At 39.8% G+C, this 15,088-nt stretch overlaps 1 protein-coding gene across 2 annotated transcripts in view; it reads right to left on the reverse strand.

Annotated features, from left to right (window-relative positions):
• Positions 1-818: 818 nt before the first annotated feature.
• The window catches only part of LOC136632712 (suppressor of cytokine signaling 3-like), a 41,453-nt gene continuing 27,183 nt past the window's right edge, over positions 819-15,088 (reverse strand). For both annotated transcript variants that reach the window (XM_066607786.1, XM_066607787.1), the window contains exon 2: positions 819-2,039. In XM_066607786.1, coding sequence (XP_066463883.1) covers positions 1,289-1,924 — 636 coding nt within the window. In that variant the 5' untranslated portion in view covers positions 1,925-2,039 and the 3' untranslated portion in view covers positions 819-1,288. The remainder of the gene's footprint in view (positions 2,040-15,088) is intronic.

The raw sequence follows: 15,088 nt of genomic DNA on the forward strand, positions 1-15,088 counted from the left end.
TTGGTGACACATTCCCTTTAAAGCATTGTTCCCCAACCAGTGACTCTTAACCACATTTGGCTCTCTGGCTTATTGGATGTAGCTTCCCAGCTGGTGACAGCTATGTATTACTATTTTACTAGTGGCACCATGAATTTTATCATTTTACTTCTAGCGACCCTCCGGTCCTGGAGAAACAAAGATGGCCAAACCGCTTCTCTGACTAACTGATGTATATTGTGCATTAGTGTACATTAGTAGTCTAAAGGTCCATTTACACTTTTGAAGGACAGCTTGTTGAAAGTAAATGGAGGCAGGCAAGAGAAGAGTGCTCTTGCCTCCATGCCAGCAGCGCTTTCATCGATGCCAGCGATACTCGTCCCTGTTTGCCGACAACTCGTCCCATCTAAGACACTACATGCTGTTCTGACTGGCCGGCACTGGTCACATGGGCAGCACTGGTCAATCAAAGAAGATGTATGTCTTAGGCTAATGATGCATACTAATACACAGTGTATACTGGTAGTCAGAGAAGCTGCTCTGGCCACCTTTGTTTCTTCAGACCTGGAGGGTCACTTCAAACTTAGGCCTAGGTCCAAACTATATCACGGCTATTTAAAATATGGTGACAGTGAAATTTTTAATAGAACTCCTACTTTGAAACCCAGTGCAGCTCAACATCACCAATATTATATTTGGAAGTAAATCGTGAGATAGAAAATGTTGAGAAACTCTGCATTAAGGCAATCAGATCAACTGAACACAGAACGACAGAACGTGTTATACCCATTATATACGTGTAGCGCAATGAAAAACAACCATGGACAAGAACAGAACAGTCAAGTGAATTATTACCTTTAATATCTGAAAGTATCAAGGGTATACTTTCTCTGTCGCCTTTTAACTTGTCATTTTGTCTAATGCCACATAATGTTGCATTACAGATGTCATGCTCCTTATCTCACTATGTCTGCGAAATGCTGATAAATTAATACAGTAAGGAAATAAATGTGAAAAACATAAAATACATGGCAGTTGAATATCAGACAAGTGTTCCCTCTAGATAAAAGCCATATCTCTCTCTATATATAAAGAAATAATCTACTGTTCTCTGCACCGGGATCCTTTTTTTTTCTTGCAAAGATATTTTCTGTTGTTTTTGAAAGTTTTTTAAAACTTTTTTTGTATGACCTCATACCAGATGTAAGAAAACATGGCAACAAAGGTCCTATAGGCATTTTATTTAGGAGACTGCCATGAGGTTACTTAATAGTTCCTCCTGAAATGTTTTTAGCTTAACTAAACATCTTTAGTTTTGAAAGGCATCCCGAAGCATCTTAGACACAGGAAGTTCCTCCAAGTTCCCATCGGAACCAGACGCTTCTGCAGGCATGTTGGCCACCACTGTCCTTTTGCATAAATACTGTAGAGACACCACTTTACAATTTAGTGGTTGCGTAAGCATAAGAGGGACAGGATGCTCTTTCCCTTCAATGTAGCACAGATTAGAATCAGACTCTCCTGCTGCCGTCAAGCGCATATAATGTTCAACCAATTTCACCACACAAGGAAAGGTTGGGGGATTGTCAGCTCCTGCTACTGTTTCCAGGTAGAAAGAAGTTCCCTCTAATTTAATACGTAGGTTGGTAATACCAGCAGATGTGCGAAGGCTGAGGGTAAACAGGTGGTGATGGTCTGAAGAGTCACGGATAAGAAAGGATCCAACAGGCTGATCAGATAGTAGCTTTTTGGCTTCGGTACCGGAGAGTGTGCTCCAGTAGTAGCCACTGGCCTCCAGTCTCTCAAGAGCAGTCTCCACCCTTTCATAGTCTCCACAGAAGGATTTGTAGTGGTAAGACAATTGGGCAGCCTGTGAGCTCATGGCTGCAAGGATGGATGATGAATAGAAGCAACGATGGAAGCAATTCCAACGAAGTGTGACCATCGTCAAGCTAATGAACAAGGACTGCTGTACGTTTTGAGAGGGAAGACCCAGGCTGGTTGTGCTTAACTGTTTGCACCACTGTTAGTGCTCACCTGTGTCCACCTTCCCAGTTCATCTGCAAGACAAAAAAAACAGAAAATCAATGTAATGTGATTTTAGTAAAGACTTTTCACAACAGATGAAAGTGTAATATATGGAGACTATTTATGAAAACAGAATGGTTGCTTGGGAGCTACATGGGACTCTTAGGATCCCTATATGTGGCCCTCCAGCTTGGGGCAGCTCTACATAGTAGTACAAGGGTTGAAAGCATAACGGTAGCAATTAATACCAGTGCAATATTATGGCCCAGTCATGTGATTCGTTCATACAATTGTTTTAAATAAACTGTGGTAAAAGTAGCTTGGGATCCTGGGACACACCTTCAATGCAAGCAACCTGAACACAGGGCTTCCAAACTCAAAATGACATTTATTTTCTTTAACTTAAGGTGTAGCTTTACATACATTAGCCACTTTAGGTAAAATATAAAATAACATCTTGCCCCCACCCATTTTGGTACCCAGCCAATCTCAAGTTCTGGGCGTAGATGTGGGCATGCAGTTTGTCTCCACCCATTCTGCTGGTGTAGACAAAATGCACCAGCACTGAAATATACTTCCCATCTATTACCACTCCTATCATGTCACAAAACATTTTCATTTTGTAATGAACTTAGAAATCAGAACCGTGATTGTTTTAGTAGTAGTAAGACCATCACTGATCTCCTGTTTTGGTCTTCTTTTGTGAAAAGTAGCAGTGGAATGTGTGCTGCGTGCTGCTTAGTACAATCCTGAGCTACATCTGCTTTTTTTTGTCTGGTGTGAATTAATTCAGATTTTCTAACATTTGATACTGTTATATGTTTATTGTGGTGACTCACTGGTGCTGTACATGTTGTACCAGAAAGTTTCAGGTCAGTGATTCATTCTTTAATATTCCCTCTCATTAATTTGCAAAAGTTTGGAAATTTATCTTCATTCAAGGTTAGAAATACCGCATGACTTTCCTATGTTCTCTATTTGGATAAAGACCTTTTTTTGAAACAGAGGACTAGCGTGCATTTTTTTGGGACCATGGAGAATTATTTTTAGCTGTCTGAGTTTATTTATATTTTTGCAAACTATGCAAAAATATTATATGAAAAGAGAACACAAACAATTTCGGTCTGTTTTAAAACCTGGGTACTCATGTCACTATGCTTTGCTATTATAAGCTAGGATCGTTAACTTACAGTCAACATTGTTACCCAACCAGTAACCATGAATTGGGGTATAACTATAGGGGGAGGGGGAGAAATTGTAGTTGCACCTGGTTCCTGGAGCTTTAGAGGGGTAAAACAGTCTCAGCCTCATTTGTTCTTTTATCAATGATGCTGTTATTGTTTTTGTATTGAGGACCTAGAACTTCAACTGACCTGAGATTTTTGGGAATCTGGTCAGAAGTTACCTAAAAGATGGTAGATAATAAGAGCTGTTACTTTTACAGTTAGGTGGCAAAATGATTTCAATACGAGGCAGAATTCAAAATTATAGAATATTTTATCAGCCACTACACCAAGGTTATTTGAGGTAACTGCAAACTCTGTGTGGCATTACTAGTTTACCAGCTGCTATTGAAGTACTGCTTGTTCTGTTTCTGAAGTGCATTACGGCTATTGCCATTCTATACAATGCACATAATTGTTGCTATTATTCCATTCCTAATTAGCCGGAATTAGGGTTGCGTAACAGATCCATGGAATTTCCATATTTTCTCAACTGTTTTGCTAAACATTGCATAACCATTCTTCTTCTGTGGTTTATTAATTGTAATAAAAGTTATATTATTCCATCTCCATCGTTCGCTTCATATTCTGGTATCTGTGTCACCTACCATTTACTGTGACAGCTGCGAAACATTAGTGCTAACCACTGTCCCCATCTACTAGTGCTAGAATAAAGCATGTATCTATGAAATACACTGACTTTTTTCAAACTTTGAACTCATGACCTCAGTGGTTTTTGGCAATAGTGCCAGTCAAGGTGCCTGCCTACTAAGATCCTGTGTTCCCCACAACCTTGTGTCCATGTCTTGTTTGCTTCAGAAAGTGGTAGTGCAATACCCCAAAATGCGTTGCATGTTATCAAGGTGTTTTTGGGCATACACATTCCTTCCTGCAATAACTTCTGTGAAGACTCCAGACTGCTCCAGAAACATATTGGACTATTGGCTCTAGTGGATATCTGGCATGATATTTTAGTGAAGACGTTGGATCAGATCCCCTCCAAATAGTAAGTTAACTAGCATTCTTTTCTACATATTTAGTATTCTGGTATTGAGCTCTCCCCTTTGTTTTCCTATTATATATTGTGTTCCTCTCAAAAGCATTGGGCTTCTCATGAAATGTCTTACAGAATTTAATTCTTGCCATAGATTTCTGTTCCTTCACAACTAGCACTTCGCATGACTTTGAGTCGTCTTTCATAGTTCCTTACTCTGATAAGTTGTTGCCATACTATAAGATCTTCTAACAAATGGGTTCTCCTCAATGGCCTGGAAGACCAGAGAACAAAGAAACCACTATTCTACATTTCCAGGAATACTGAAACTATTGAACCTCATTACAGACAATCTAATTTAGCATGCAATAGAAATGTACCCAAAAATTGATGTAACTTCCATCCATCATCCATATGCGCCCAGCCTTACAAAGCATTCAGATATGTCCACGAAGTTCCCCTAGCAATAACTAATAGATGTGAAGCACTTACAAAAGGAATGAATAAGTCAATCTGATATTGCAGGAATTCTGTAATTGAATAAGAGACAACTAATTTCATCCTTAAGTCAGACATGATATGATGTATTGTGTCATAAAAGCAGAGTTAGAGATGCTTATTCCCAGAAAGTAACATTACTTATCTTTATTCTGATTTGTTACCGTCTTACTGGGAAGTGCTCTTCAATTAGCATGTAACAATCATCTACATTTTTAAATACCTGAGCTGCCCAGCCATTTTTACAGCAGGAAGAGCAGAAATGCCAGATATTAATGATATTGGTGACATAGAAAAAAGCATTTCCATTGATTCATGTTTATCATCTCATTGTGTTCTAAGTGATTGCCTTTGTGCATTATTCATTTGTTCTAATACTGACTGTAAACTTCACAGTTTGACTGTATATTCTGGGTGATTAATAACCGCTAACACTTTAATGAGTCCCGGCCAACACTGAAAAGCCAGAGCAGCATGTTACGAGCAGTTCAGCCTGGACTTATTGCTTGCAAGGAAATGACTATGCCTTCTGAAAAACAGAGATATTTCTTCCCGTCTGTCCAATAGACATAATTGAATGGGATTCCCCTGTTAAAGCGATGACATATTGTGCCTATGTTACTATTTCTGGTTACTCCGTGCTATTTAAATACACAAAAACAGTCTTGATTCCCCAAACTATGATATTCCCTGTTAATGTGCCCTTTATCAGTCTGGCAGCCTCTGCAGCCTGGTTCATTAGAGGACAAGCCTTTTTTAACTAAGTGGATCTTAGGGTGTTCTACTGCTGCAACGCCCAGGGATCACCTGTTAACCTTTAGGGAACTCTAGTGGAGTGTGTTCAATTTTCCTGCAGTACCGCTACAGACAAATGAGGCATTGCATGGTGCCCATTGAAGATAATGGTCGGTCTGTGTGGATGCACTTGGTGCTCCACAGACAGACAGTCAGATACTCTTCATAGCCACAATCCATAGCAGCTAATTGATAGTTGACCTAAATGAGAATCCTCATTTACACTGCTCAAAAAAATTAAGGGAACACTTAAATGGTTTGTCCGACTGAATTCTTTTATATAATTTTGGGCACCCGTTCCTAAGGCCGACTTCACATGAGCTTAAGCGCAATTGTGCATGGCTCGATGCAACGTATCACATATGCATTTGCGTACACTCTATTGACTTTTATAAGGATTTTGGTGTGCAAATATGCAGAAAGATGGAGCATGTTCTATTTTTTTACATGACTGAAATGTGAATGAACTCATTGAAATCAATGGGTTCTATTCTCTGCGTATTCATGCACAAATATGCCCATATGAAGCCGGCCTAAAACTGTATAAAAGCAATATACTCAGCATGACCCCACCTCAGCGTGCCCTGTTTTGGCACTCTGGCACCATGGCATCTGACAGAAGATGTCACTGGATCTTCTTGCTTGGTGACATCCCGTAAACCTGTAACGTGGGCTTCAATTGTAGAAGCCCCTAGTAGCATTCCAGGACGTCAATGATGATGTCTGTGTCAGGCCTCCTATTGGCTGCAGCCATCACATAGATGAACAACCACATGACTTCTGCAGCTAAGGTAAACAGAAAACCAAAGTAGGGGTGGGGGAGCATCATGGCATCAGAGAGGTGATTGTGTGTGTGTGTATATATATATATATATATATATATATATATATATATAGTGTATATATATATGTTCCCCCCCCCAGTGCCACCAATGATTTGGGTCGACATGGTTTATTGGAAAACTCCTTTGAGCATCACAATGTAACCCCAAGTCACTTTAACTTCGGGGATATGAACTTGTACAGTTAGGAAGCAAAAGTGATTGTGAATCAATTTCACCTGCTTTGGTGTAAATAAAAGTGACGAGTGCATTGGAGAGGCAACACAACCCATAAAAACAGAATGGCTTTGCAGGTGGTGGCCACAGACAATTACTGTCTTATCTTTCCTCACTGATTCTCCTCAAGTTTTACTACTGATTCCTGCAGCTTAATCAGGTTGCACAGGTAGTCTTGCTCCTCCAACAGTCAGGTGCCATTCTCCTGGCATTATGGCTCCTAACATCTGAGCGGTGATGCCAGGAGAACAGCACATGTCCACTACAGCCTCTGATTGGACCGTTGTGCTACAGTGCTGGATCGCCAGGGAAGAGGATGGGTAGGTACCACTGCTCATACTATTTTAACAGATTTGTGTGCATTAAAAAAAAAATTGTATAACACCTTGACAACCACATTAACTCTCAGTTCCGTATTGTGGTCTTTAAAGAAGAGGTTCCTAAAAAAGATAAGCTCTTTTGCTTTTACAAAAACAACACTCAAGTTCACTGACAAGCTCACATCAGACTTGCAATCTTTATTTTAGTCTATTATCTACCTTAATCATCTCAGTAAAGTCTCGTATATCAACCTCCAGAATAAGGTCTGCTTGTTGTATTTGCCACCAAGATATTTACTAAAAAAAATGTGTACTTTTTAAAACGTCTCTTCTAATAACTAACTCTGTAATGGTTCAGAAGGGAATAACAAGAATAGTCTGATTTCCTAGCCAGATTTATGTTATAAGGGCGCCCACCCACTGGCGTTTTTTTTCCCCTGCGAAATTCGCAGCATTTTTTTTCTGCAGGGGTCTATGGGACTTGTAATGTTAAAATCGCGATCGCGCAAAATCGCAATTTACCGCGATTTTCGTGCGTGAAAAACGCAGGGTTTTCGCGGTGTTTTTTGCCGCGTTTTCGCGGCGTTTTCGCGGCTTTTCCATTAATTTCCATTGACTTTCATGGGTGCATTAGGAGAAAAATAAGGACACATATGCAACTGACAGTTCCTATGTTAAAAAACGCAACGCAACGCAAAAAAACCCGCCAGTGGACAGGAGTACATTCAATTCTAATTGCTCTTGAGAAAAATGCAAAACGCAAAGAAAAAAAAAATCGCCAGTGGGTGGGCGCCCTTATACATGTAATCCCTTAATTAGCATCTGTAGAAAACCAAATGTGAAAAGCTGTTTAACCACCAATATAAAGACACCGAGTATAGAGCAGACCTGTGGCTAGAATCCTACAGAATATTAGAGTTTAGAGTCTTACCTGCGTGTGTAATGTTAAATACCCACTGCTAGTTCTGTATGCAAAAGTGTTTTACTTTTAACTTCAAATTTGATCAGAATTTTAAAGGGGTTTTCTGAGTCATTTCTTTTCTATAGTTTTGGGTCCCCCACCTTTATAAAAGTAATATACTCAAACCTCCACTTTGGCTCTCCAGTGCCACGGCATCCGACAGGTGATGTCACCAGGTCAGAAGCCCTGGTAATGTCCCATAAGCTTGTTACATGGGCTTCTAATGTAGAAACCCCAAGGACTCCGTTAAGGCAAAACAGCAGTGAGCTACCAAGCTTCTTACTTCTTTGGAGGAGAAGGAGAAGAACAAAGAGAACATGCAAATTTCACGCAAATGTTGTCCTTGGTCAGATTTGAACCTAGGACTCCAGCATTGCAAGGCAAGAGAGCTAACCATTAATCCACCATGCTACTACTTCTTTCTCTAAAGGAGAAGAAGAGGAAGAACAAGAATAAACATAAAGAAAACATGCAAACTTTATGCAGATGTTGCCCTTGGTTAGATTTGACCCTATGATAACTTGCTTTTCATGATAGGCTGCATGATAAAATCGGGTTGATATTTGCTAAATCAAATCAGATCAGATCATCCTGATCTGATTTTTAGCAAAACATTGGCTTTCTGCTTTGCGCAAAAAGGACACATACAGTATGTTGGCTTTGCACTACTGCATTGCAGTGGTGGAGTTTGAGGTTTGAATCTAGCCTTGATTGGGATTTGAACCTGGGACCCCACTACTTCAAGGCAGCAGTGCTAACCACTAAAATTATCCAATAGCATACAGATTTGAACCCAGGACCCCAGCACTGGAAGGCAACATTGCTAACCACAGTTGTCTTTTCAGGGCTCTTAGACAGTATTCAACACTAATTTTAGAGGTTTTTATGAAGTTCTAGTACAGCAGAAACATACCACCAACCCAACTAGTTTTAGGGGTTTTTATGAAGTTCCAGTTGAGCAGAAATGAACCACCTGAGCTTCAGATTCTTACTAAAGCAAAGTTTTAGCAAAGTTCAACTTGAATTCAGGTTCTACAAATTTGGTTCGCCCATCTCTATACTAGAACTCTGAAATTGAATCTCTAACAGGGCTCTCAAACAATTAAATTTCATAATATACGTTGGTCACTTCTTATATTGCAGAGAGCTGTTGGGCTCCAGGGGCTAGGAAGGTGTGACTAAATGTGATTCTCTCATCTTTTAAAGGGAATGCATCATTTGAAAAGTTAGTGCTATTTTTAGAGCATTTTGGAGGTGTTTCTTTGTGACTATTCACCTGAAATATTTTGCAATATTCCAGTTTTCAGATTTATTCTGGAAGCACATTGGAAAAACTTTAGTTTTAAAAAGAAATAATTTAGAAAATGTACAAATTTAACATTGATTACATTTCAAGGAACATTTTGTTTTCCTACACCAAGCCAAGTTTGCAGAGGCTCATAGGTGTCAGAATGATAAATACTCCCACAAATGATTCCATTTTAAAAGCTACACCCCTTAATATATTCTCAGAGGGGTGTCAGGAGTATTTTTACCCCACAGTTTCTTTTCAGGAGTTAATGCAATTTAGAAGAGAAAAAAATAAAATGTCATATTTTTGCAAATATGCCATTTTGAAGACAGTTTTTTTTCCTATAGTGCACATGAAAATGTGGATTTGCACCCCAAAATGGATACCCCTGTTTGTCCTGTGTTTAGAAACATACCTATTGTGGCCCTAATATTATGTCTGTATGCACAACAGGGCCCAAATTAAAAAGAGCAGCCAGTGGCTTTTAGAACAGACATTTTGCTTGAAGTCCTTTTAGGCCCCATTGCCCACTTGTAGAGCCCTTGAGCAGCCAAAACAATAAAGAACCCCCACAAATGACCCTATTTTGAAAACTAGACCCCTTAACAAATTCATCTAGAGGTGTACTGCGTATTTTGACCCCACAGTTTTTAAATGAATCTAAGCAAAGCAGAAGGAAAAAATGACTATTTTCATTTTTTTGGCAATTGTGTCACTTTAAAAACATTTTTTTTGTACAGCACACATATCAATGAAGACTTTCACCCCAAAATGGATACCCCTGTTTGTCCCGCGTTCAGAGACATACCCATTGTGGCCCTAATCTAATTTCTGTATGCACAACGGGGCCCAAATCGAGAGGAGCATTAAACTTCAACTGTTTTTTAACTTTTACGTGATCGCTATTATCCGTTGGATAAATGTGATCATGTGACCGGAGACCGCTCACAGCGGCCCACGTTCACTGCTGCAGGCTCTCAGCTACCTTTAGTAGTCAGGAGCAAGAAGGTTTTAAATTTCCCGGGCCCTCTCCAGCTTCTGGACTTTTGTCTGCCATTTTGCTGATGGCTGCATGCACTGAAGTTGGGGGAAGGCCCACGGATAAGGATCCCATCAGGGGACCTCGCCAGAGGCCTTAGGTAAGTTATTTCACCACCCCTCATGGATCAGATTCATGATGAGGTAAAATTGTAACTTTTTTTTTACTTTTACGTGATCGCCGTTATCCCTTGGATACCAGCAATTGCGTAACCAGGGGAAAGGGCTCCTCGTGGCTCCCCCATGACAGCTCCAGGTTTTTGGCTACCTCCGGCAGCCGACAGCATGGAGCTGTCAAGTCCACAGGCCTGCAGCTTTAATCCTCAGGGTGAGTGTGTCTTTACGACCCTGAGGATTAAAGTCCACAAAGCCAGGATGTAAAAAGGCAATGGGTCGGTCACTAAGGGGTTAATATAATGGCTATGCTTTTAACTTTGACCAATGTATATTTGTCTATTTGCTTTCTATAAATCTGTCCATGAAATACACAGCTACAAGCTGAATACTGGGGATGGTGTTTGCTTTTCAGAGCAGTTTAAAGATATGAGGCATTCACAGACACATGTATTACTGCTGACTGTGGACTGTTTTGTATACAGTTGTGGTTTTTAGCAGAATTATTTCCAATGTCTGGTGCGTTTTGCATACGCCTCAATGTCCAGTTTATTTAATAGTCGCCATAAATGGTCCTGTGTCCCTGCATGCAAAAATGTTATGTACTGTAACCCAAATATCCTTGAATTATATGCTAGTAAGATGATCAGGCCTTGTTTTTAAACATTTGTCCCAATTTAGTGCTCTGTACTGCTTACAAGGTTATGGGGCTTCTATGTATGCAATACCAGAATCAAGCTCTGCTATTATATTTGTAGAGTACTTGTTTTATACTAGATGTCTGCCTGAGTTACTTCTAGAGACGAGAGAAAAGACATAAATTGATGAATTGTTCCCATAATTCTGTTGCAGCTCAGACTTGCAGAATGAATGTGTTCCTATTCGGGACATAATACGTTCCTGACTATTATAATTTTCTGATCTAATTACTGAATATCTCAGAGTTCACAAATCTACCAGTAGACATACTGCTATTTAGACTGCTGTGGTTCCAAATGTGATTTCTGTAAGAGATAATTTTGGAACTGAAGTTGGAGCAAGCACTGATAGTATGGCTTAAAACTTCCAAATATTTAGAAACAGATTGAGATGTATGAAACTACTGTACAAGAATAGATCATTAATCAGTGGGGGGATTTATCACTGGCTGTGTGCCACAATTGTCATTGGGAAAAAGTCACACATTTTCATACACAGCTGTTTTTTGCAGAAAAAAATGATTTTGTTTTCCTCTTTAAACAGCAATTCCTATTTTTTGAATCATGGGCGGGCTTAGTGGGGTTGGGGTGTGGCCTGGCATGATCCAAAAATTAAATAAAGTAAATTTTGCAAGTCTACTCCAGCCCTTAATAAAATAGGCAATTTTACAACAGCTCAGTAGTATAGGAAGCACCTGTCATCATAAATTCCTCCCACTGTGACTAATTTTTAATCACTGTTTAAAGTTGAACTTTTAGCTTCAGCCTAGTTCCCAGTCATCCATACAGAATATATTTCCTATGGCTGATTTCTAATACAGGCTTCTGAGATACCCGGAGAGCCTTAGCGTGGCCTCACAGGGCCATACACACATATATGCTCGCTATTGTGAGGTTTGTATGCGCTATGCAGGACGCTACTGCACCTGGATCGGCACATTTTATTGTACTTTATTGTGCTGCCGAAACCGTTCATGTCAGCACGGTCCCAGCAGCACCATGTTTGAGTAGGCTGGTCAGCTGACTTGGTAGGACCAGGTGTTTTTGTTTAAGCCCGCAATTTCACTGCTCAATTTTGGGCAGATGGCCTTCGGTGCACAATTGCACAGAAAAATAGAGCATGTCGCTTTTTTTTTACCCACCCATTTCGAGCATGGGAAAATAACCACATGCGGAGGAACCTATTGAAGTCAATGGGTTCTATTTGCTGTGCATTGCTGGTGCTGATTTTGCAGCTGCAAATGCTACCACAAATGTGATCGTGTGAGGCCGCCCTTTGAGCTTATTCTTACAAATGCACTTGTGCTGTGTATTATGCATGCAAAATTTGCACAGGCAATAAAGAGTAAAAAGAACCCATTGAAATCATGTGTTTTTTGTGAGCGCATTTCAGTCGTACAAAAAACACACAGTATATCCTATTTTGGTGCATATTATGCACTGATTAGCCTGTATTAAACTTCATTGGCTATTGAAATCAAAGGGAACATGCTTGCATGTTTTTTTGCACACTAATGCCCATTAGCACTTTATCAGCTTCATTTGCATGTAAATGAGCCTCCAGGAGCTGCTTGCAGAATACAGCAGGTGGTCTGAGCTGTACAATCAGCTCCTTTGTTCTTACATGGGCTGTCAAGGTCTGTCAACATGAATACAATGTAATCAGCTGCTGCTATGGAGAACACAGCATGTGGTCTATGTTATCTACTTTTAGGCTGAAGGATGGATTTTAAGCTCACCTTACCAAAAAGTAAATGATGGTAGCATTTACACGCAACGATTATCGCTCATATGCCATCGTTTGAACAGATTTCGAGCAATAATCGTTGCGTGTAAATGGGGCTTTAGACTAATGTTGTATGCTAGTGTACGTGTTCATCAGGTAGTTGGAGTTGCTAGTGTGGTTATTATTGTTTCTCTGGGCCCGGTGGGTGACTTTAACCAGATGCATACCCAAGAGAGGTCTATGAGCCATGCTGTGGCCACCCTCACGACGTTTTCCAGTATGATATATTTTATTAATGCTCATGTAAGACAGACCACCTTACATTACACTTATGTGTTTTAGCCATCTCTAGGTTTGTAACATGGAGGGAACCTTATGGTCACCAGTTGGTTTCTTTCATAGGCAACAACTCTTTCATGTTAGGAATCTAATCTATCAATTTACTTCCCATATCATAGGGTGGGGCGCATGGGAAGTGGATGCTTGAGATTTACTGCAAACACACAAGATGCTTTAGGGCAAGACAAATTGGAATTAGCATGGAGTGAGTGGTGAAGTAGTAATTATATATTGTTATTATGGACCGTAGCAAAAATTGGCCTTTTATTTGAAATATCATGTTAGTCCACTATATAATTTTTGAGACTGATATTTTTCAGTCTGGCACAATTCATTAATTGACTTATTACGTTCTAAATAGAAAACAACTGTATGGCTTCAAGGACATGTCTCACATACAGTACTGAGCAAAAGCTTTACACAGGTGTGAAAAAAAATGTAAGTAAAGTAAAAATTTATAGTTTTGTTAATTTTTGTAAATTAACAAAATGCAAAGCGAATGAACAAAAAGAAATCTTAATCAATATTTGGTGTGACCACCTTCAAAACAGCATCAATTCTTTTAGGTACACTTACAAAGTCAGGGATTGTGAAGGATTATAGTGAGGTGTATGATTAATCAATTATACCACACAGGTAATAATGATCATCATTTTCATATTTACGTTGAAACACCTGTGCAGGAAGCTTAAAACTGGGTGAGAAACAGACAAACTCTGCATCAAAGGTGAGGTTGTGGAAGACAGCTTCATGACACAGGTTATACACCATGGCGAGACAGAGCACAGCAACAAGACACAAGGTAGCATCAGCAAAGTGTCTCTCAGGCAAAGATTTCAAAGGAGACTGGGGTTTCAAGATGTGCTGTTTAAGCTCTTTTGAAGCACAAAGAAATGGACAATGATGAGGACTGTAGACACACATTGGACCAAGGAAACATACAACAGATGAAATATACATAATGCCTACCTCCCTTAAAATGGGAAGATGTCTAGTAGTGCCATCAGCTTAGAACTGGCAGAAACCAGTGGGACTTAGGTATACCCATCTATAGTTTGGAGAATTCTGGCCAGAAGTGGCCTTTATGGAAGAATTGCTGGCAAAAAGCCATACCTTCAACACAGAAACATGGACAAGCAACTCAACTATATACAAAAACATATGACCTATGGGGTGCAGAAAAATGTCAGCATGTAAAATAATTGGCTGTAACAGAGAGCAGTTTGTTGAAGGGCTTTAAAATGGTACAATAATAAGTGTCTGCAGCCAATAGTGAAGAATGGTGAAGGTTCCTTGCAAGTTTTTGGCTGCATTTCAACAAATGGAGTTGGGGATTCAGTCAGGATTAATAGGGTCCTCAATACTGAGAAATACAGGCAGATAATTATCTATCATACATTACTATCAGGGAGGTGTCTGATTACTCCATATTCATTCTGCAGCAGGACAGCAACCCCAAACATACAGCCAACGTCATTGAGAACTATTTTCAGTGTAAAGAAGAACAAGGAGTCCTGGAAGTGATGATATAGCCCCTATAAAGCCAGGATCTCAACATTGTCTGTCTGGAATTACAGGAAGAGAAAGAAGGATTTGAGCAAATCTACATCTACAGAAGATCTGCATTTAGCTCGCTAAGGGTGACTAACGACTACAGTTTTTTTTCACTGCGAAATTCGCAGCCTTTTTTTTCTGCAGGGGTCTATGAGGCTTGTAATGTTAAAATCGCTATTGCGCAAAATCGCAATTTTGCGGTAAATTGCGATTTTGCACGATCACGATTTTAACATTACAAGTCCCATAGACCCCTGCAGTAAAAAAAACGCTGCGAATTTTGCAGTGGAAAAAAAAAACTGTAGTGGGTAGTCACCCTAAGGCCTTAGTCAGACGGGCGTTTTTTGCCACGATTTGCGCATGCGCATGCGTCTGGCGATTTTATAAAACCATTGCTTTGCAATGGTATCGGACACATGAGCGCTTTTTATGCGCTCGTCTGATAAATTATAGAACAGAAATCGCAGATCGC

The sequence above is a fragment of the Eleutherodactylus coqui genome, chromosome 6 (genome assembly GCF_035609145.1).
Source record: "Eleutherodactylus coqui strain aEleCoq1 chromosome 6, aEleCoq1.hap1, whole genome shotgun sequence".
Lineage (NCBI taxonomy): Eukaryota > Metazoa > Chordata > Amphibia > Anura > Eleutherodactylidae > Eleutherodactylus > Eleutherodactylus coqui.